General features: G+C 48.6%; 8 protein-coding genes across 8 annotated transcripts; 3 read left to right on the top strand and 5 right to left on the bottom strand.

Moving 5' to 3' along the window:
• Positions 1 to 288: 288 nt before the first annotated feature.
• Positions 289 to 1,260, top strand: BP5553_08300 (Uncharacterized protein; the record flags this gene model as incomplete). The annotated part of the gene is made up of 2 exons (XM_032016923.1): positions 289 to 712; positions 764 to 1,260. The coding sequence occupies 2 exons, from the start codon at positions 289 to 291 to the stop codon at positions 1,258 to 1,260; spliced, it is 921 nt and encodes a 306-aa protein (XP_031867214.1).
• A 1,169-nt stretch (positions 1,261 to 2,429) lies between these two features.
• Positions 2,430 to 3,984, bottom strand: BP5553_08299 (Uncharacterized protein; the record flags this gene model as incomplete). Its single annotated transcript, XM_032016922.1, has 2 exons — positions 2,430 to 3,293; positions 3,337 to 3,984. 2 exons carry the CDS (start codon positions 3,982 to 3,984, stop codon positions 2,430 to 2,432), a joined length of 1,512 nt encoding a protein of 503 aa, XP_031867213.1.
• A 1,500-nt stretch (positions 3,985 to 5,484) lies between these two features.
• On the top strand, positions 5,485 to 7,098 carry BP5553_08298 (Uncharacterized protein; the record flags this gene model as incomplete). Its single annotated transcript, XM_032016921.1, has 2 exons — positions 5,485 to 6,114; positions 6,151 to 7,098. The coding sequence occupies 2 exons, from the start codon at positions 5,485 to 5,487 to the stop codon at positions 7,096 to 7,098; spliced, it is 1,578 nt and encodes a 525-aa protein (XP_031867212.1).
• Positions 7,099 to 7,572: 474 nt separating this feature from the next.
• BP5553_08297 (Uncharacterized protein) lies at positions 7,573 to 8,328 on the top strand (the record flags this gene model as incomplete). The annotated part of the gene is made up of 1 exon (XM_032016920.1): positions 7,573 to 8,328. The coding sequence occupies one exon, from the start codon at positions 7,573 to 7,575 to the stop codon at positions 8,326 to 8,328; it is 756 nt and encodes a 251-aa protein (XP_031867211.1).
• Positions 8,329 to 9,536: 1,208 nt separating this feature from the next.
• Positions 9,537 to 12,201, bottom strand: BP5553_08296 (putative signal transduction scaffold protein, essential for virulence and fertility; the record flags this gene model as incomplete). The annotated part of the gene is made up of 4 exons (XM_032016919.1): positions 9,537 to 9,796; positions 9,849 to 11,654; positions 11,709 to 11,999; positions 12,072 to 12,201. The coding sequence occupies 4 exons, from the start codon at positions 12,199 to 12,201 to the stop codon at positions 9,537 to 9,539; spliced, it is 2,487 nt and encodes an 828-aa protein (XP_031867210.1).
• An 831-nt stretch (positions 12,202 to 13,032) lies between these two features.
• Positions 13,033 to 14,322, bottom strand: BP5553_08295 (DNA repair protein; the record flags this gene model as incomplete). The annotated part of the gene is made up of 2 exons (XM_032016918.1): positions 13,033 to 14,154; positions 14,230 to 14,322. The coding sequence occupies 2 exons, from the start codon at positions 14,320 to 14,322 to the stop codon at positions 13,033 to 13,035; spliced, it is 1,215 nt and encodes a 404-aa protein (XP_031867209.1).
• A 454-nt stretch (positions 14,323 to 14,776) lies between these two features.
• On the bottom strand, positions 14,777 to 15,511 carry BP5553_08294 (putative Inorganic phosphate transport protein PHO88; the record flags this gene model as incomplete). Its single annotated transcript, XM_032016917.1, has 2 exons — positions 14,777 to 15,398; positions 15,489 to 15,511. The coding sequence occupies 2 exons, from the start codon at positions 15,509 to 15,511 to the stop codon at positions 14,777 to 14,779; spliced, it is 645 nt and encodes a 214-aa protein (XP_031867208.1).
• A 576-nt stretch (positions 15,512 to 16,087) lies between these two features.
• On the bottom strand, positions 16,088 to 20,972 carry BP5553_08293 (putative ABC1 transport protein; the record flags this gene model as incomplete). Its single annotated transcript, XM_032016916.1, has 5 exons — positions 16,088 to 16,545; positions 16,605 to 17,414; positions 17,465 to 20,128; positions 20,196 to 20,521; positions 20,578 to 20,972. The coding sequence occupies 5 exons, from the start codon at positions 20,970 to 20,972 to the stop codon at positions 16,088 to 16,090; spliced, it is 4,653 nt and encodes a 1,550-aa protein (XP_031867207.1).
• Between the last annotated feature and the right edge of the window lie 1,777 nt (positions 20,973 to 22,749).

Here is a 22,749-nt window from a genome sequence, read left to right as displayed (position 1 = left end):
CCGACTGGTCACCACAGTTTGCCTCACAGATTGCCTCGCAATTCGCCTCGCTGGACGGGCTACGTATATCTCACATACGCCAGAAAAGTAAATGGCCGAATCAAGGTTAGGTATGGCAGATTATTTTGCTCGTCAACTTCTGTGAATCATTCACAACTTCAACCAACTGTTATCGTCGAATAATAGTCTAATTAGGGCAACACCTCAATCATCGTTATCTATCATATTGTGGACAAAAACACACTCAGATATGGCGGCATGGAATTTCCTGCCAAGAAAACTCAAAATATGTCTATTGAAACACCAACGGCGAGCGTGGAACTGCCATCTGTTGTATCTACAGCACCAAGTTCACCACCACCAACAAGAAGGACTTCTACTTCAATAAGAAGCGTGACCACAACCGAAGGACCACGCCTCACAGAAGAAGAAATTGAAAAGAAACCATGGAAATACATTGGCTACAAAGGCTACTCCGAATTTATTGCTTCCGACAATGACTTTTATATTGTTCGAAAATTTGCGTCGCTAAATACACGAATTGCATTAGCCCTTCAAGACCAGATTGCCGTTCTGGAGGCTGATCTTAATGAGCTTGATGCACAATATAGTCAGATGGATGCGGAGGATCTACATAATGGGTCATTCAGAGACGATCGAGAGGATCGAACAGAATTGGTCGAGAAAATAGCAACAAAAGTGGCGAAGTACAGTGAGTTCATCCAAACCCCCTAAATTTTCCGCAAGTCCTGAAAACCACCAGATGAATTTATACTCCAACAAATCGAATTTAAGAAGTACCCCCAACCCTTCAGACAAGACCTCAAAAGCCTCCGAAACTGGCACCACAACCACGACAACGTCGCAATCGCCACCGACGAACAAGCCTACCTAACCCACACCCAAGACCTCATCTCCGTCATCCCTAAAGAAAAAACTCCCCTCCGCCGCCTCCTCGAGCGTTCTCGCAAATTCCGCATCCTCCCTTTATGGATGCAAAAGACCGGACCAGAGCTACCAATATACGACAAAGACGTTATAACATACACCTCAGACAAACGAATCGATCGATTTATCACAGTCGTTGTTGTGGGAATAGGGAGTGTTATGCTAATTGCGCCGATGTGGATTTTACAGGCGATGCCGAATAGCCGCTATAAATTGGCGGTTATTACGACTTTTATTGTTGCATTTTTGGGAATGGTAAGTTATACGACGATTGCAAAGCCATTTGAGACGCTGGCGGCTACTGCTGCGTAAGTTTGCTCTACTCGTAACGGTGGTGACAATTGCAGGTGGAATATTGTGCTAACTTAGGTTGATGTTAGGTACTCTGCTGTGCTTATGGTATTTTTGCAACTTGGTAGCTCGCCTAGTTGACCTACTAGGAGTGTCAATGACTAAGTTATCAAACATAAGCATTGTGGCTAGTAACACGAGGATTCAAATCCTTGAAGATAGAAAGGATGACGGTGTTTCCTCAAAATCTTCGTAATTGGTATCAAAAGGGTTAAGTTGGCATATCTCGTGAGACAGCAGTAGGACGAGCTTGGCGCTACTACACGCATCCCTTCATTAGCAGATGTCATGTTCATGGACAGAGGGCCCAAGTCGACCACTGTGCGGCCGCCTTCGCCCTAACCACTGCCCCATCCCGACTTCCCTATAGGTAGGCAAGACAAGCCGTTATCTATCTACCTTTGCCTGCCCGAGCGAGACAATACCCTGCCGGTGTCATTCTTAAAGCGGCCTTTACTTTTCAATAGTCCCGAAATAGAAGAACCATATATAGCATGTGTCAACAAAAGCGTTACAGCACTGCTATATACGCACTACAATAAATCGTTTATCCTATGAAGTACCTAGGTACACATCGTAACATGTTATAGCCAAATTCAAGCTATTCCTAATTCCCCATAATATGGCCAAATTACAAATATTCCGGCTCGCGTACTAGAATATAGATATGTCAATAATAGAAATCTCAAATTTAACTATTACGCCCAACGGCTGTCTTCCCTCTAAAACTAATAAGGTATCGCTACAACTAAAGACTTGCTTATAAAGTAGCGTGGCGCTAGCACTCCGCGAGAGCTTGGGCAAGGGGACCATCTTTAAATATCTCTAGCGAATAGAAGTGTCCTGGATCACACTTTTTTTCATAGTACAACTAGATATAATTCGGTCGGGCCGGCCAGTTTAATTCTAAATATCTTTGAGTACACGATCAAGGTATCATACGTCGACAGTATCGAATAAGGAATTGGTAGAGGAGGCATTAAGTGTAATAAGCATAGGGGAATGGCTTTAATTTGCAGGTGCAAGGGAGGAACGAGTTACTATGGCGCCCATACAGCGGCGCTGTAATACTTTTGTTGACCTATGCTACAGACTTTTCTTCTTTTTCCGGACCACGGAAAAGAAAAGACCTACATTTTCCCCCCACCTATTATCGAAGGAAACTGACCAGGTACATGCTCAGGTTCATCTCCGATCTCCCTCATCTTATCGTCCAATTGAATAATCATCCTCCGAACAACCTCGGCATACTGAGGCTCACTAAAGACGTTAAACAGTTCTAAAGGATCCTTTTCACAATCAAAAAGCTCCCACTCCCTTGGCTGTCCTCCAGCCGACGTGCCCGGTAATTCAAACCCTTCGTTGTACCAGTAGATCAGCTTGTACTGCTGATCTCGGATGCCGTAATGCGCATACGCATTATGCTCTGCATCTCGATGCATCCAATAACGGTGATAGGCCACCTGCTGCCAATTGGTAGGCGTGGCACCGTTCAAGATCTTGCGGAACGAGTGGCCCTGCATGTAAGACGGCTGTTGCAACTCTGCTAGATCTAGGAACGTGGCTGCAAAGTCGACATTGCAGACGATGTCGTCGCATATACTGCCGGCGGCAATCTCTCGTGGATATCGAACCATGAACGGCATTTGGAAAGACTCTTCGTACATAAATCGTTTGTCGAACCAGCCGTGATCACCGAGGAAGAACCCTTGGTCGGAGGTATAAACAACGACGGTGTCACGCGCCAGGTCTTCATCATCGAGATACTTGAGCATCCTCCCAACGTTATCGTCGATCGAGGCAATGGTGCGAAGGTAGCGCTTGATATAGCGTTGATATTTGAAATGCCGTAGCTCAGCATTTGTCTTGAACGTGAACACCTCACCACGCTCTTTATCAATGAGCCGCAGTTTTGTCACATCCTGGGGATTTGGGATCTTTCTCAAGGTAGATGTCTGGTTGACAAGCTCGCCAACCTCTGATCCCCCATCTGGCTGAGCCAGCCCCAAGGTCAAAATATGTTAGATCCGCGTCTACCCTGATCTTGGCTTCGGCTGCTGCTTGGGCGCGGTTTTTGTAGTCATCATCGAAAGTCTCCGGGACTTTGACGTCTTCCGTATAGAGGTCCTTGTGCTTTGGATCGCACTCCCACGACCGATGTGGTGCTTTGTGATGGCACATCAGGAAGAAAGGCTTTGTTTTATCACGCTTCTCCAGCCAGTTTAGGGACTTGTCCGTAATGATATCGGTAGCATAGCCTTTCTCATTTCGTGTCTGGCCCATTTCAATCATCTCTGGATCGTGATACGAGCCCTGCCCTGACACAACAGACCAGAAATCAAACCCAGTAGGCTCGTGGTCACTTCCCTCTCCCAAGTACCATTTCCCGATCATCGCGGTCTGATATCCGCCAGTACGCATGTGCTTGGCCACGTTAGGTATGTGCTTGTTGATTTTGCTTGCCAGGGTGACAACACCATTAACATGATTATAGGTCCCCGTGAGAATCGAAGCTCTGCTCGGCGTGCAAATAGAGTTCGTGACATAGCAGTGGTTAAACCTCATCCCTTCTTCTGCAATCCGATCCATGTTCGGAGTTTTGTTGATGTTCGCGCCATAGCATCCTATTGCCTTAGATGCATGGTCATCGGCCATGATAAAAAGTATGTTGGGGCGGGCCGCCATCTTGGGTATTGGTCGGCTGGAGTATGGAGGAGAGGCTGCAAACGGACTGTACAAGATTCGCAAGGACGAACGGAAGCGTGGAGAGCAATTCACGATGTCTTATGAGATATATTACAATCTCCAACGAATTTCGCCAGTGCGGGGCCCACAATCCAGTCGCTGGTGATAATAAAAACCTTTTGGTATCAAGACTGGGTTTATCCCAGCGTCACGTTGCTTTGAAGTTGTGACTACTAGCACATGGGCTTCAAGAAACACGATTATCTGGCTGCGGTTCTTATGATACCCCGCATATCGAGGCCATAATCTATCCTAGTTCCGACATTTGAACCAATCTTCGAGCAAGCTGGGCTGCTCAGGGACATTATCTTTTAGTTTTATGCCGTAACTGGTGTTTGTCAACGTCGGCGACATGTACCCGTGCGGCTCACCCAAGTCCCTGGTCCTCGGTACGAACGAGTATTGCGGGACAGCAGTATCAGTAGAGTGGAACGTTGCAGGAGAGTAGTACGATCGTGATCGGCGGCCTCAAGAAGGCAATACCCGGTATAACTGCCAAAAGTGGTGATATTTTGTCTGGCGCTGGCGCTGGTCCCACTACTTCGAAATAAGTGGTACATGTTGGTGAGGTTCTCGCAACATGAGTATTCGATTCGCTAATCGGGACGGGCATGAGGGGGCTTATGCGAGACCCTAGCGGTATCAACTCGAGGCGTATAACGAGCCTAGTGGCACACCAGCCAACCAGAACCTTAGTCACTCCATAGTCAGCCCTAACTAGCGATACCTCTTATATTGGATAAGGTACTTCTAGTCTTCCACTAAGCTTCCTACCGCTGCTAAAAGCTGCTTTACAGCGCGAAATTGGACACTAGCAGGCGTAGATAGACTCTATATCTAGTTACAACACAGCGACCGTCCTGCGCTTCCGCCATTCTCTGGTTAAGTTGCATCATTAACTGTGGATGTTTAGGCGGGGCGTTTGGTTGTCTACTCTGGCCTCCCCTCACACTAATAAGAGCCTCAAGTCGCCCTCCAGCTGGCATCTCCAGATAGGCCCCCCTTAGTCTAGCTACTGATTGGGTCATGTGCCACCGATTCGGCATGTGAGAATGCTTTTGCTGCTTAGCTCGGCTACGCTTGGATTATACTAGACATTAGTCTTATCAGTTTCAGGCCTGGATGTAACGTTTAGTTTACTTACTGTGTACTATCTGCATCTTCTTAGCAGTGGGTTATACCCTGAATCAGAATTAACTTGCATACCCGCAGCCTCATCCTCGGGACTAGCTGCACAGTGTACCCAACCATGTGCAGGGGTTCATAACCCATCACCCGCAGGGTACGAAGTAAAGAATGTGGAAGCATGGGTAATCATGGGGATGTTGAAGCGAATTCTAGCTGGCCTCCTGGAAGGATAATTACCACGAGGTCCCCGACCTTTCAAGGGAATAAAGCATCTTGAATCACATCCCTGGCCCTCCTCAAGCAACGGCAGATATGGACATCGTCAGCGAAAAGCCAGACCACGGCCAGGCGGCCTTCAAGGCCGGCCCAGCAGTTCTCGAGACCTCGGGCAAGATCTTGACGGAAAACACCCGCCTAGCCACCGAGACGGAACACAATCTCACTTTCTGGCAGGCCGTCAAGATCTACAGGAAGGCCGTGGCCTGGTCCATCATCGTCTCTATGGCCACCATCATGGAGAGCTACGACATCCAGATCATCGGCTCGTTCTACGCATACCCAACCTTCCAGAAGAAGTACGGCGAGCGGCTACCCAACGGGAAATATTCCATCCCCGCAAAGTGGCAGGTGGCCCTTACCCTGAGCGCCAGTGTCGGGATCATCATCGGCATCTTTGCAAATGGGATCTTGGTCGATAGGTTCGGGCACAAGAAGCTGTTGCTCATCTCGTACGTCCTGATGACGGCCTTCATCTTTATCACATTCTTTGCGCCGAGCATCGAGGTCCTGCTCGCCGGCGAATTCTTATGCGGACTCCCCTGGGGCGTCTTTGGTATCCTGGCACCGTCGTACGCGGCGGAAGTCTGTCCCACTGCTCTTCGCGGCTACCTCACCACATATGTCAACCTTTGCTGGGTTATCGGTCACATCATCGCCGCCGGGGTCCTTGACGGCCTGATATCAAACAAAACAGAATAGTCATACCGGATCCCTTTCGCCGTGCAATGGATCTGGCCAGTCCCCCTTTTCTTCATCCTCTGCTTCGCCCCCGACTCCCCCTGGTGGCTGGTACGCCAGAACCGCCACGAAGACGCCGAGCACGCTTTATTACGCCTGTCCGAGTTCAAAGACGAAGGTAATACCAGCGTCAAGCAGAACCTCGACATGATGATCTACACCAACCAGCACGAATTGGACACGAACGTAGGCGGCAGCTACCTCGATTGCTTCAAGGGTCCCGACCTCCGCCGCACTGAGATCGCCTGTCTGGCCTGGACCACGCAGGTCTTCTCCGGCTTCGCGATCCAGGCATACATCACGTACTTCTTCACGCTTGCCGGTCTCTCGCCCGGCGACTCGTATAAGCTCGCGTTGGGCACCTACAGCATTGCCTTTGTCGGGACGGCCAGCTCCTGGGTCCTGCAAGCGTATGTCGGGCGACGAAAGATCTTCCTTTTCGGCCTAGCGGCGATGACCCCGATTATGTGGATCGTGGGATTCCTCGCTCTCGCGCCCCCAACGGGGGCCATTGCATGGGCGCAGTCTGTTCTGCTGCTCGTCTGGTTTGGCGCCTACGGCCTCACTATCGGGCCAATCCCATTCGTCATCGCTAGTGAGATAGGAGCGACGCGTTTGCGCAGCAAGACTCTCAGTTTGGCGCGGAACAGCTGTTATCTTATGGTCATTGTAAACGTGGTTGTGGCGCCGTACATGCTCAATCTGGCGCAAGGGAATCTCAAAGGCATAGCGGCATTTCCTGCTGCGGGACTGAGCATGCTTTGCCTTTTGTGGGCATATTTCAGGCTTCCAGAGACGAAAGGAAGAACATACACGGAGTTGGATATTCTGTTCGAGCTCGGGCTTCCTGCGAGGAAGTTTAAGGGTTATGTTATTGACGCCTTGGATGTAGTTGAGAAAGTTGACTGATCACTGAAGCCGCGAGGATAGTACGGGTATTGCTACAGTCAAGTAGTTTTAAAAAGTGCCTAATTTAAAGGCTTTCGTTGATGAGACTTGGAGGCAGATGTTAGCGGGGATGAAATATTTAATTCGATAGCGCTTTTCGTACTTAATAAAGACTCCGAGGTCAACCTCAAGGGGTTGGTCACATAATATATCACATGACCTCAATTATAGCCACCTTCTCAGCACTGGAATAACCACGCTCTATAATAGAGTGGTTACTTACGAAGTAGTTTCAGGTGTTCCAGAGGAAAGTAATCCAGGATATAAAAGTGGCTTTGGCCAAGCGAGCCGACCCGGGCCGAAGGCACCTAATCAACGGGAAGTCATGTGATTGACCCTTCGTCCCATCATAATCGAGACTGGCGATCGGATATAAATCTACAGACTACAATCTCAAGCTACGCTACTCTCCAACCTCTAGTCTCCTTCCTCACAATGCCGCCTTCTTCAGACGACGATGAAGGCGAAGGCATCTTCCAATCGCACTATCGGGATATTCGAGAATCCTCCTCGAGCTCCTCCCCATCTCCATCTTCGTCCCCTCCGCCGCTTCAACAGCAACAACAACAACAACATCACAACTTCTTCGCACCTCCGTTCTACAACCGCCCTCCAACACCTCTCCCTCCGTCGCCCTCATTAACGTCCCTTCTCCGCCCTTCAAGACCAACGACACCAGATACTTCTGCCGACGAACTCGAACCCGTCCCCCGCGCATCCCCCAAAGTCCCAACCTACGAATACTATGGCTTCGTACTGTACCTCTTCTCCTCGCTCACCTTCCTCATGTATCTCCTGTGGTCCTATCTTCCATCGCCATTCCTCCATGCTCTCGGCATATATTACTACCCCAATCGATGGTGGTCGCTTGCCCTGCCATCCTTTATCGTCATGCTGCTTGTGTATATCTACGTTGCGCTCGCATCTTATAATACGGGATACCTAACGTTACCGCTTTCTTCAATCGAGACAATCATTGATAGTGCTGCAAATATTGCTACACTGGATGGGAGGGTGAAGAAGGGTTCACATAGTAATAAGCGGAGAGAACGCGTGGATCATGCCCTCAAAGATTGGCGGACTGTGTGGAGTCATGGAACTGATGCCGTCATGGATGTACCGCTTGGTGGAGTTTGCGAGGTGTTATACGGCGATTGCAGAGAATATGTCGATTCGGACGAAGAGTCATGATATACTTCTGGGAAGGAATGACACTAAGGGCCAATCCCACACACCTGGGTAGAATGATGGCTCGGCATCGCAAACTAGAGCTTCTATGGACACATAGGGTTTCCGACTCGAGATATGTGAACCCGAACCGAGAAGCATCTAGGTCAACAAACGTTACCCCCGCCTCCTGCGTTGCCTACCAGGGACGCCACTACGAACTAGCTATGATCCGAGATACTTTCATGAGCTCCAAATATACCCGGCGAGCACTCAATGGCCTGGGCTCCTTCTATGGAGGGTTTCTGCGTTTTGGATTTCCAGGCAGAAGGTGATATTGGAGTGACACACTTTGAGTGAGGAAGCAAACTCTGAGCTTGGGATGCCCTTCGCTCTATCGTGTTGTCTTTCTACACCAAGCTTAGTAAGGTTTGCTCTCGTACTCCCATCTTTAGAAACGAGAGTCGAACGCACCACATACTACAAAGAAATATTTTGGAGATACCCCGAAGGGGTCTTCACGAGTCCACAAATCTTCGGTTTGAGGAAGCAGTACGAGTGCATTAAAAATCTCCAAAGGGTATCCATAGGGAAGCCCAGGAGGAAACGGGGTGTATTATATCCGACGCTGGGGAAATGGCAATACTGATCGTTTGCAATATCACATACATATTATACACTAATACATGTATTACAAGAAACTTGTCGCTACTATAATAGATTAATTAATAATATCAAAATGTCAACTGTAACGTTTATTTTGAAATCGAGACTTAGAGGTCAGTGAATTGGCGGATTGTGATTGCAGCTCCCGAAATGTCCCATCCTACTGTAAACTACGTACCATAACAAAGAGAACGAAGCAACCACGACCTTGCTAGAAATGCTCATGGTAAAACAGAGAAGTGCTGGTGCATTATATATATATTCTCTGAACTAGTTGACATTCCTTTTGTACAACATCGAAACCGCCCCTTACTGCAAATATCCCAAAGCTAGGAACAGAGAAGAAGAGAAATTGATTCTAAACTACAAAAAGGTAGGCCTCATCTTCATCTCATCTTGTATCATCTTAATAAAAAATGTTCCCAATTCCCATACAATGCCGTGCAATGCTACGACAAATCCGCAATTATGCAATGCAAGATACAGTAGTACAGCCGCTTCGAAAATATATTTGAGAAAGGGGTATTTCTGTCCATCCTCATTCACATTTTCTGTCATTATTAGCTTCATCGGGCGAAGACCTTCACCACCCCATCCCCTCCAGCACTGACAACCCATCTTCCATCTTGACTCCACACTACTGAGCATACACCTTCTCCTCTCATTAGACGATGGCTAGTGATTTCTTGAGTACAGCTTCGTTTCTCGAGAGACCAAAACCGCAAACTGGCATCATGGCCCGCTGATACTAGCTCTCGGCCATCAGGCGAGAGCGATAGGGCTGAAATCGCGGCGGGATGGGCTAACATGTTGTACGTGCATTGCCCTGATATTTCGTTAGATTGGATCATGTAATTGTGGGTTTTGGGAGAGCTTACCGCTATTAGCATCATAAAAACGAATGTATCGGTCTTCATGTCCGCTAATAATAATTCCCTCCACACCACCGCTTGAGCCAGTAGCGCCGCTAACGACACCCTCATCTTCAGAGAGCCCTCTCCCAGCCTCCACACTCAAGGAGCTATCGAGCCCACTCGTAGTTGCAACGACGCCATTCACACCAGTTGACATCGTGCTATCATATGTCTCCAAGCTAGCCATAGCAGTTATTTCTTCTCCAGTTCGAGTAGCATAAACCAAGACCGCAGCGTCAGCGTATGAAACGGCAAATGCATCCCCAGACGCGGAGAACGGTGTTATAGAGGTTGGCGAAGCGGTGCTGTTGGCCCTCGAAATCGAGTGGATAAGCGTGTAATGAAAAGGGGAATTAGAAGCCACGCTAGGTTGTGGTGAAGAAGGGAAGGCAGAGCCAGATGACATGGAGTTTCCTCGAACGCGACCGCCCCTCCGTCCACTCCCTGCTTGAGGCGATATTAATTGGGGCGGAGCACTAACAGACCAGACCTTCACAGTGCCATCGGCGGCACCAGATGCAAGAATTATGCGGTCCGGTCCGCCATATGAATTATTTTGGCCAAAGACTGATCCCGTTGTCCCGGGCAAAACGCAGACCGACCAAACCGCATCGGTATGGCCATCAAGCGTAGCCTTGGGGTCGACTCTTCCACGCTCCCATACTCGTACAGTTGCATCCTGGCCCCCCGAGAATATCCAACCATCGCCTTGTGCTCGGCCACCACTCGAGAAATTTTGGGACGGTGACCAAGAGGCTAGGCACATGACCGATCCGGTATGGCCACGATGCGTAAAATAGCTTTGAATATCCAAATCGCCTGGAGGATTATGAATCCCAGGTTGGGTTTCGTACCGGGCTGGAATAATCCATCGCTTGATCGTTCCGTCATCCCCAGCGGTGCATATTTCAGGCTCACCAGGGCTCCCTCCGCCGCTAAAGATAACTGATCTCACAGCGTCAAGATGTCCCCTTAATCCAAACCTCACTTTGAAACTGCCGCTATCCACCTTTTGGTTTGGATTTAACGAAATTTCATGATCGCTACTCTTGCGCCGCGACATTGAACTTTTCCTCCGATGAGAACCTGGCCCCCTGTTCGGCGATTTTGGTGGATCCTGTGCAATCGGAAACAAATCTTTGTCCGGCCTCTGGGGCGCGGGTTGTGGTTCTGGATCTGGGAATTGTGCTGATTCGTTGAAATCCCAACCGTCCGCTTCTGTTGGAGGTTGCTTCTCTGCTAGTTCTTCGGCATTTACCGGTCTACCGTATGAATCAAACGTAGCCTTGTTTCCTTGTTCTTCCCGAGACTGATCAGCCATTTGGAAGGTTGACGCCCATTCTTGCTGCGATGTTTGCGGCAGAGGTTGTTGGTCTGCAAGAGACCGCGATCCCTGCATATCTGCGTTGCGGAGCGGAAGGTTTGAATTAACTACTGGAACGGGTGGTGGGTGATGATTTGGCGTCGGTGATGGTCTAGCCATATTTGCTTCGCGCATGTTCTTTTGTCTCCCTTGTTGTTGGTATATCTCCTCCAGACTTGGCTGGCCCTGTGGCGGGCCAAAAGATGAAGGGTGCATCATGAGCTCGGCGGCAGGATGTACATCCCTTGGGGGAACCGGGTTCGACGGGGATACCATAAGATACGTGAGTTCTCCCTGCGTTTTATCCATGAAGTTCTTTAGACCTCCGCGATCTGGATCATCCTCTAGCCTCTCTGCCTCCGTCTCGTCTTCGACATCCAAGAATGAGCTATGAGGCTTCTCTTGCGCTATCAAGAGCTGCGAGTTAGCGGGTACACCTATATCATCAGACGACCACTTACGTCGCCCTTGACCCATTTTGAACCCCGTGCTCCCCTTCTCCTTCATATCCCGTATTGACTCGATGTCGACGTCCTTGCCGGTTTTAAGCGCCTTGACTTGAGTATCTCTCTCCTTTAACGCCTTCTCCAGCATGTTGACATATTTCTTCAGAGCCTTGTTGGAGCTATCTGTTTTGCGCGTACTGCCCTCTAAACGTGCTATCCTCCCCTTCATCTCCTGTCTTTCAATCTCCCAGCCATTGCGATCTCGCTCATGACGATGCCATTCGGTCTGCAGGAATCGCATCACACCTAAAAATATTGGTATCCGTTAGAAATACTCCCACTGCCTCCAGCGGCCCTCCACCAGAAGGTACTGCCTACCTTGTAGTGTATACTCCGTGCCCTGGGGCTGGTTGACTTGCTGCTGGGGACCTCCATCCCCAGATAACGATCCATTACCGGCGACATTGCCTCCGGGAGCACCACCGGATATGCCAGACAGCCAGGCCATCTCACCGCACCGAAACCCAACACGCTCTTACAAGTCTGCCTCCGCGGGGCGTGTTACACACTGGCTTCGCACCTGTTGTTGCGGAGTCGATGGGCATTTGTTTGGGGGGCGGGCGCAATTGCAACTCGAGGCAGAGACAGCTGCTGCAGGCTATTTGCAAGCGCGCTGTGAGCTTAATTGTAATGGCTCATGGTCGGGGGGAGCTGTTCGTTGGGCGGAGAGGGGGGGGTAAGATGTGGGAGCAGGTCTATATAGCTGTGGCAATAATCGCTTGTGCAGAATGTCTTTGAATATCTTCTGGTTGTGTAATATAATGTTTTGTCCTCGTCGCTCGTTCTGGTCCCTGAGCTCAAGAACCGAACGAAACGAAACAACGGACGCGCACGTTTCAGGCCACAAGGCTCCAAGGCTCCAAAGCTCCAAGGCCACGATTGCAGTATGTTGGTACTTACGTAATATGTCTCACCAATGGCATCGCTGGAGGGCTGGAATAGGGGGAACAGGTGTCGAGAAAGCCAGTCCAAGGCAATAAATAAATATAAGTAGCCCGCATACGAGCGCTAAACCGAGAGATTCATACATAATACTCTTGGTCCCGGATGGGTATTTCACTGTGTAAGGAGTAATGTAGTAATATACTTAGTAGCTGACTGCTCTATTTTACAGGTTAGGATCATTTCCCCGACCTCCCTAGCTGGATAACCCATAGTTGAATATTTGCCTTCCTTAAGTACATGTATATACCCATACAGCTAGGTACTTAGGTAAGTAGAACCGGTCCTTGCTTGGACTCGACCAGTCCACGAAGCTTCTCCCTCAAGGAGTCCCAGCTCAAAACTCCAACTCTTCAACCTCCATCCCACACTCTATACACGTCTTCACCGTAATGCCATCAGCATTCTCCACCGTCTGACCCCAATCGTGCTCATGTTTCCCACTTCCAATCGCGTCTCCAAAATTCCCCGGCTTCCCGCCACCTTTCAAATTCCTTCTATAAGCATCCGTCCTAGTCTTCTTCTTCAACTCCTGCAGCTTGCTCTTAAACTTGGCTTCCTTTCTCTTCTTCTTATCTGCCTCTCTCTTCTCAAACTCCGCATCCAGCGCCTCCGCCGAACCCCATTTTGTGGTGAACGCGTATTCCTCAACTTGATACCGCAAGAATAACATCATATCATGCCAGTGAGACTTATGCGGATTGGGTTTATTCAAATGCGGCAATAATTCATCATCTTTAAGCTCCGCTGTTTCACAGGAAAGTAATTCAGCACCGGCTCTCGCGCAAGTAACAGGACTAGGAAGTGAAGAGAAGGAGAACCTACGATTAGTCAAAAGATAATCATCCTTCGCCTCCGTCTTTGTCAAAAGGCTATACTTCTCTGGAAACTTCTCCTTGCACCTATGGCACACCGCACACTTAAACACATCCTGCCACTGCCAATCAATCTCCACAGTCCCACACTCTCTACACTTCGACCCCTCCTTGCCTAGTACACTCAAGCCTGGCTCGAAAGGACCCTCCTTCCTATTCCTCAGCCCCTTAAGTAATTGATGTCTTTCCCACTCTTTTAGTGTCATATGTGCCGGTTTCTGATTGTCTACGTCCCCGTCCTTCGGCGCATGTAGAGCCTTATTCCACGGATCATCCTCCGCCGTCAAGAACCCGCCCTTCGTATCTGTCATCTTGCTAAAATCATGATCGACATATTTCTTGAAGTTCCTCGCCGGCTGGATACCGACGGCATCGGTGTCCCGCGCATCGCGACTCGTAGAAGGGATGTTGGATGTGGAGATGGCTGCATAGGCACGCTTGCTGCCTGACCGAGAGGCGGCTTCTGTCGCGACGGGTACAGCCCCGGACCGTGTACGTCTGGTACTATTGAGGGATAACGATGATGCTGCTTCGGCGGCGAGGGAACGTTCACGCAAGGCCTTGGCCTTCAGTCTGTTTTCTTCCTTTGGGTGCAGTTGTTAGCGGGGGAGACCGACATGTACATGTTAGAGGGGTGAGCAATAATGCGCGGTACGTACTATTCTTCGAGTTACTTCCGGGGTTAGTGGAGAGGCCGCAGCAGGGCCAGACCGTGATCTGTGATTTAGAGGAGGAGTAGCAGGTCTTTCCATGATTCTGGCTGTCTGCGTTGTTGTCCGAGAAAAAGTGTCGAGTATTAGATGCCATAGATAGCGATACGACAAGGCTGACGCAGTGACCGAGACAGTGGCGAAAGATTGACAGCCTCGGTGCCCGGCATCGCCAAAACCCGCGAAAGAAATTTGTTAAATAGTCACATTACACAGTGCTACAGTTTTCCTCTCGAAGTTAATGATAACGGGCTTGGAGTATGGACATATGAGCACAAGTTGTTCGGAGCGGCTAAAAGCAAATGCAGAGTTCGACATCCATCTATCGTCTATCATACAGGCTCCTTCACCAAACAAGGTCCAAACCTGTCCCTCCGTTTATCGTCGCATATCCCGACCCGTTCCCATTCCCCCATCCATACCCATAGACGTACAGCCCCCAGTAAAGTATATAGAACCCATAGCTGGGATTCGATTTTCAGTGTAGTCAAGTCATCTATTCGTCCTTAACACCACCACGTCCAGCCTTCTCCGCAGTCGCGATGCTCTTCTTGTCCTGGCTAGGGGCCGCAGTTCCCTGGAGAGCACTCATGATTCCAGCGGCGGCCTTGAAAGGTCGCTTTAATTCCCCGACGGCGGCCTTCCCGAAGAGATGAATCTTGACCTCATTGCCTTCGAATGCGCCCTTGAGCGGGATGATGGATTGGATCAAGAGAGGGTTGGTGTATTTGAAATACACGTGCATAACGGCCATCATTCCAACGCCCATGAGTTGCGCCTTGTAAAGAGCCTTCATCTGGTCGACATCGTATTGGTGGACCGTGGTGGTGATGAGCTTAGGCTCCTCGGTGGATCCCATTTGAGGCTGATCAACATATTTGAGGGTTGTCAAATCTGCAAAAGGCAGGTTCGGATTAGCAAGCCATTCCAGGTCAGCGGCGCTGGTAGAACACATACCCTTCTTCTTGTTAATCTTATAGTGAGTGAGGGCATAGACCGAGATGATGATGACGTTGGACAGAACATATCCTGCCCGGATGAGCATCAGAGTATCGGGATCATCCATAGGGATGCGCTTAGAGACCTGCATCATCAGGAGGATGATAACCAGGTTGGTTCTGTTTAAGCATAGGTAGTCAGTATCTGGTCGTTGCGACTAGGTTGAGATTGGAAGAATGGGGGTTCGGAAGCTGGGAAGGGAATCATACATTTGGGGGCTGAGACCGGCCATTTTGTCGTGATGTGCGGTGCAAAGACAAAGTATTAAATTATTATAGGGAGTGAGAGAAGTGAAGTTGTGAAGATGTGTGGAGCGTCGAGGAATTGAATGCGCGAGAGGAAATTGTGTTCGCATGCAGACACGAAGCCAAGAGCTGCCTGGCGGAGCATGGGGTTGAGTGCCTGGCCTGGCAGCCTGGGTAGTTGAGGCCACGCGAGCAATACCCTGCCGAGTATGCCGTTGAAAGGGGGTTAGGGGTGAAATAAGCCCCTGAAATGGTTTATTTATTTCCCATTTATCATTTACTATTTACTATTTACTATTTACTATTTACTATTTACTATTTACTATTTACTATTTACTATTTACTATTTACTATTTACTATTTACTATTTACTATTNTATTTACTATTTACTATTTACTATTTACTATTTACTATTTACTATTTACTATTTACTATTTACTATTTACTATTTACTATTTACTATTTACTATTACTATGCATGTACTCCACCACGTATCAGAATCGCAGCTAGCAATAGTAATATAATATAATATAATATAATAACCCAAAAATAACAGCCCTTTCAAAAATAAGGCGGGATATTGCTTCCCTCTGCATGTTCCTGCTTCTCGACCTTCCCTCCTCGCCTCTCAGGATCCTTCTTGAAAACCCTCAGAATCGGCCCAAATCGCTCCGCTATGGTCCTCCCAGAGCCCTTCCGTACACGTATAACGTAATACAACAAGACCGTCATGAAAACATTGAAAATAATATACGCGAAGCCGATACCGTAATCTCGCCAGCGGGTGTTGTAGCTAATACTTACACTTGCCAAATATTGATCAGCGTTGGAGACGGCGCAATAGTGGCAGTTGGATGTTGCGCCAGGATTGTAGATGCTACCACCAGTCGCGGATCCGAACGGTTGGAGGTACTGCCCGCAGGTCATACCAGCTGGGGGTTGCATGATGGCGAGTTCGTTGTTGGAGCAGGTCAAGGGCCGACCCGAAAGTCCCGTTGATGCGACTGCAGCAACAAAGTCTAGAGCAGGAGGGTCAGTATTTGAAGATGAGATCTGCAGGGAAATCTGGCAGGCTTACAGGTCAATGGCGAGACACGATACATGAAAATCCAGAAGCCGGGGAGCGCGTTAGGGGGTTGGAAGACACCATTAAAGGTCAGCGTCATGGAGAACATCAGTGTCGCGATGTGGCCAGCTGTTTCCGAGTCTGGCAATGCCGCGATGAGCATGTGAGTAAAGGTACTGTTGAAGACGAAGAACTGCACGAGCAGAAGAAGAATGAGCCCTTGGCGTTGACCCGAGGGAATTCCATCATTGGTGTACACTGGGTAAAAGTAGCTCCCAAAGACCATCACCCCAAGAAGAATTTGATATGGAATTTCGACGATGATATTCGCGATCAGGAATGCTTTCCAACTATACACTTTTGATGGACGTTCTCGAACTTCGTAAAGGTCCCGTTGAAGTATGAATCTTGGCATTATCTGATGGACCAATGACGTGAAGATCGTGGTAATCATGAAGATTGAGAAGATTACGTCCTGGATGCCTTGTTGAGTCGAGTCTGCGTGGTAGAAGGAGAATCCATTGAAGAGAGCAGAGGCCACACCTAACAGGAGCTTATTATAAATGTAACCTGGAGTTCGCCAGTACTGCTGGAAAACACGATGGGTAACCTCGTAAAGTTGGTTTCTAAATGGCATAGCGAATTCTTTGTGAGCTCCAGACGTTTCTTCTGCTGATTTGCCACCACTTCCTTGGTTGACGCTTTCTTGGTTAATTTGAGCCAGTTCATTCAGAACTTTCTCCTTCATGCCACTATCCCTCCACACCGCAGGCCAATCTTTAGATGACTTACCACTTGGCCCAGCTCCAACAACAGTTAACACTAGATGGTCAGCTTATAGCCGTATTAATGGGAGACGAGTTAGATCTTACTATACTCAGCGGGGTTCTCATCATCTCCACATTTATCGGCCCCGTTTGACTCGAAAAAATCTAAAAGATTCTTGGAGTGTTTCCCGATGTCTCCGAAGTACACAGTTCGTCCACCGGTTGCTAGCAAGAGAAGACGATCAAATTCCTGGAAAAGGATGGCACTAGGTTGATGGATAGTAGCTAGCACAGCTTGCCCACTGTCTGCGAGTTTTCTCAGGAAGGCGACGATCGCCCAAGACGATTGGGAATCAAGGCCGGACGTAGGCTCATCTAAGAAAAGGAGAAGTGCCGGTTTTGCGGCCAGTTCAACGCCGATTGTCAAGAGTTTCCGTTGCTCGACGTTTAGCCCCTCGCCCGGAATTCCAACCACTGCTTCAGCAAAATCTTGCATAGCAAGCATCTTGATAACCCCCTCTACAAATTCGTACTTTTCCTTCTTTGATACTGACTTAGGTTGACGGAGTGCGGCTGAAAACCGCAAGGCCTCGCGTACAGTGGTTGTCTCTAAATGAAGGTCTTGTTGTTGAACATATCCAGTTTTACGCTGGAATGATTCATCCAGAGGCTTTCCTGAGACCAACATTTCGCCGCTGACTACACCAATAGAACCCCGTTGAGCAAGTACATCTAGAAGAGTGGTTTTTCCGGCCCCAGAAACTCCCATAAGGGCCGTAAGAGTTCCGGGTTTTACCCATCCAGTAACGTTGTCCAGGAGTCTGCGTGGTTGACCCTTGATCTTTATATCGTAACTGACGTCTTTCCAGGTAAAAATATCCCTTTGAGGTGGCAATGCCTGAACCTCCTCGGCCTGTTCTTCCCCAAGTCCCGTACTTAGCGTGCCGGCTTCAGTTGAGGGTGTCTCTTCGTCATGCTTTGCAGAATGCTCGGCCGCTAAAATGCGCTTGGGAACATGGCCACGTCGAAAAACTAGCACTTCTGCTGTACTTGGGGGGGCGGCGTTCAATTCCGTAGCGAGCAGGTAAAGGAACAAGAAGAATAACATGAAAGCAAACATGAAGCCGAGGTTCCTCCAGATATGGGAGTATGAGTATTGGAATTGGCTCTGGAGGTAGTCGTCCCCTGAGACGGTGGTCTGCCCAGCCACTGCGCCGGGAATGTTGCAGATGAAATTGCTGTCTGCATGAACATATCCACCGCCTGATGGTACCAGCATTGAACAGGCGAATCGTCGCCCATGCAGTTCATTTGTAAACAGGGCCTCGAAAGCATATGCCACGGGGTTAATCCAGGATATCCACTTGAACCACGGATGCATCAGTGGACGTGGAATGACGAATCCTGTATAGATCACAATTGCAAGTGTGATGACTCCAGCGATGGCGAGAGCCTGTGAGACGGTCTTAGTTGCGGCAGCTATGCTACGATAAATTTGGCCCATCGTCAATATCGCTATAAAGTTGAAGAGAAAGTAGATGAAGAACTGCGAGGGCTCGCGTCTTAGACCGGCCAGAAAGTAGAGAATAATATTAAAACAGGTCGCAATAGCGAATTTGACTGGGATATCGGCGATTATGGTCGCCAGTGCTTCAGTAAAAGGATGGTAGAATGCATAGGATGCTTGTTTTTCCACGATCGGCCTCTGGGAATATAGGTTATTTATTTCGGCAATGGCGATAAGGGCGTTCAGCAAGACAGCAAAGAACAGCACTCCTCCTTTTTGGAAGAAGCTCGCAGTATCGTTTCTCGTACCATAGAATATAGAACCAATAATCAAGGCCATAAATATTTGGCCAAATACGATGGTCATTGTAGAAGTTCTGTCGTTCCACAGCCGTTGATACGCTCGTATTGTGCAGTATTTCACCTGCATAGGAATGGATACCGTGTATGGAGATTCGGGACGAACATGTTTAGCCTGCATGGCTTTCCGGCTCTGGTAGAATTCTTCCAAGGTCTTACCGCCTATGGGGAAGGCTTTTTCGTGCTCCTCCGTCTCCACCTTGAGGGCCCTGTATTCCGCCGACTCTTTCCAGTATCTTTCGAATTCCTCAGCAGTTCGGGGCACTCTTTCCGCAAACCCATCGCGAGCTGTCCGTTCTGATGGGTTGGTGACGGATGTCAAGAAGTCTCCAGTAGTCTGTCGTGGCGGACACTCCCAGCCCATGTCGACGAAGTACTGTTTGGCTCTACCACAAGGTCCGAAAAATATCTGCCTCCCCTCGTAAAGCACCACAGCTCTGTCAAATTCGTCATATATAGCCTGGGAGGCTTGGTATATTGCAACCAAATGAACTTGCCCCAGGAGATTGGACGTCATACGGAGTGACCTTGTAAATTCCAGAGCCGTGGCAGCATCAAGCCCTCTAGTTGAGTTGTCCCATGCAGCGATCGGTGATCTAGCCAGAGCCATTTCTGCTATGCTAACTCGCTTCCTTTCTCCACCAGACACGCCACGAATGAATTCGTTACCAACTCTCGTATTTGCTGTGTGCGATAACCCAAATACGGCCATCATGACTTTTGCCATATGCTCAGCCCATGTTTCACGGCTAAGACCTTCGACAAGTCGTTCTCGTGGGGTACGAACTCGAGAGGCGAACTCGAGTGTTTGCCGTACTGTAAGATGTGGAAAATGCTTGTCAACCTCTTGATTATACACCATCTCGCCTTTAAAATGTTTGCGCATTTGTTTTTGGGTAATTCCTAGTCAAGTTAAGCATTAGTCCTTAAAAAGGAAGCTCCTCGGGCTCCGCATATGAAGATCACTAACCGTTGTAGTTAATCTCGGACTGTGGCTTCATATCTAGACCGTGGAGTTCCCCCATCAGGGATTTGAGCAGGGTTGAACAACCACTTCCGGGTCGACCGAGCACAACGAGCATCTCACCAGACTTAAGCACTCCATCAAATTCGTTTAAAATTGACTTCTCGGGGCTCCTGCCAAAAACCCGACCTATTCTCAAAGGAGCCAGTAGTACAGAGCCGACGGTATTTTGATAATTGATCTTAGACCCTGATCCGCACACTTTCAAATTCTTCCACACTATACCAGCACGCCTTAGGACGGTATGTTTCTCGTCTATCAATCTTACTATCCTAAAATCAGGTCAGTTGTGTTTGGAAAAAAAAGCTCATGACACACCGAGACAAACATTTTGGTCCATTTGTAGACATCAAATCTCGGAGACGTGGGATCGAGGACCGGATCTCCAGTTTCCATACCCACAAGCATGTTACGTTGCTCTATTGTAGCTGACGGGATACTCTGCGACCTTGCGAACGCCACGCTACCCCCAATCGACGAAGCAATTCTGTGAAGCTCCGCTCGATCTTCAGGAGCGACGTGTTCAAACTGGCGTTCTCGGGAGGACGCCCCGGTCGATATACTGGCTCGGGACCCATCCTCACCACCTTCCAGAAGAACGTCAGAGGAGCTCCAAGTTGATTGCCCAGTCCCGCCAGGGTTGTCGACATCCTCTGCGGGAGTTTCCTCGCGTCCATTGGGGTATTCGTCGTCGTGAGGTGGCGGCATAGTTGACGGTGCCATGGTAACGATGGATAGATATTAGTTCTCAGGGCATATTGCTCCGACGAGGAGAACTAGAATTTTGGGACGGGTAGGTCCGTCATCCCACTAGGAAGTGTCCAGATTCAGCCGCGTCGAAACCAGCTCCAATGATAATTAATATATCCGTAGATGGGTGTAGACAAATAAACAGAAAATTGAGTCTTATTGATGCCCATGCACTTGTGTCACTCATGTAGCTGTTGACAACCATCGACTTTGTGGCTTATATGTAGTCAATCAAACCTACCACAACATAAACTTCTAGGATAGGATGCTAGAGCCCTAGGAATGACGTAGCCGAGTAAGTGAAAACGTAAAGAAAAGGTATAGATATGCTCCGTACGGGCGGCCGGGCGCGGCCATGACATGACGATATGCTGAGTTACCCACCGCTTTAGCATTAGTTAAGGTTTGGATCAGCTGGAATGGAGGTACCGGGTCCCCCCAGGCATGGTTGACCACCCAGCATTGCTAGTCAAGCTTGCGACAACCCGGAAGACAAGAATATGTCCAATGCTAAACAGTTCGATTGGATTATAAAACTAAACGCTAACAAACAGTGGTTATTCATCATTGCGAGTTCGTGGCTATGTGAAAGAAGAGATCGCAAACATAGCATGGGCTACTTTATCCCCGTGTCGTGTCTACCTAGGTACTGTACCTAGGTAGGTAAGTTAAGTCTTCCGGGGGTTACTGTACCAGGACGATAAGGGACTGCCTAGGCAGGCAAAGATACCGAAGAAGTGATCGTGCGCCCGAGGAATCATTCTCAATATTAATACTATGGGTAATACCTAGGTAGGTAAGGTATTTCAAAAATGTTCTCGCGAGCGCTTTGCTCCAGAGGAACAGTCCATTCCCGGCCTAGGGCTCACTTTTGCCAAGCTGCTAAAATACCACGCTATACCTAGGCAGGCTGCACTGTCACTGTTTTTGGTACTGTACTGTATTTTCTTGCTGAAGCAATGTTTGCAAAAAGTGCGATATGCAACAAAACTTACAGCGGAGGGGGTTGGGAAGTTGAGACATTGAGGGGAACTGCGACATGCAACAAAACCAAAAATTTATTACGAAGTGGCCTAACCCGCTTTAAGAAGAGATTTGACATGTTGGGTAAAAGTGCAACATTTGCAAAAAGTGCGATGTGCAACAAAACTTTATTAGGAGGCGCTTAACTTGCTTTTAAGGGGAGATTTGGAATGTGGGATACGAGTAAAGGGCAACTTTCGCGAAAGTGCGACATGCAACAAAAACGCCACATGGCGAGGGTTGCGAAGTTGAGACATTTAGCAAACGTGCAATGTGCAACAAAACCCCGGTGGTAACAGGATTTTCCTTTAAAGCTACTCTCAATTTCCGATGATGACGACGCCTTCGGTTTCTACTCCATGACATATAAACCTGGGCCAACTGTTCCATATTCCCTGGCCATCAGTTCCGAGAACCTCGGTAGCTTCCTTCATTTACATCAACTCAAGATCAGTTTGATGGTTTCCTTCCTCTCCCTAGTCAGTGTCCCAACTCTGCCTGCTAGTTGAGAAGCAGGCAGAAACTCGAGCTTGGAATGTATGCTAGCCGACAGCACATTATGAAGGTTGCTATATCATGTAGAAGACGTTGAGTTTCCTCGCTCACGATCATTTTGCTTCCGCTGCAAAAGCCCTCTGTTACCAACTTACCATTGCTATCCGCAAACTAGTTCTTCACAACCCTCAAGCGTTCTTAAGATACGTATCCGGTCGCCCTCAACAATAAC

Source organism: Venustampulla echinocandica (assembly GCF_003357145.1).
Source record: "Venustampulla echinocandica strain BP 5553 chromosome Unknown scaffold_7, whole genome shotgun sequence".
Taxonomy (NCBI): Eukaryota; Fungi; Ascomycota; class Leotiomycetes; order Helotiales; family Pleuroascaceae; genus Venustampulla; species Venustampulla echinocandica.
The sequence above is the reverse complement of the archived record's forward strand: the minus strand, read 5'-3'. Positions and strand labels throughout refer to the sequence as shown.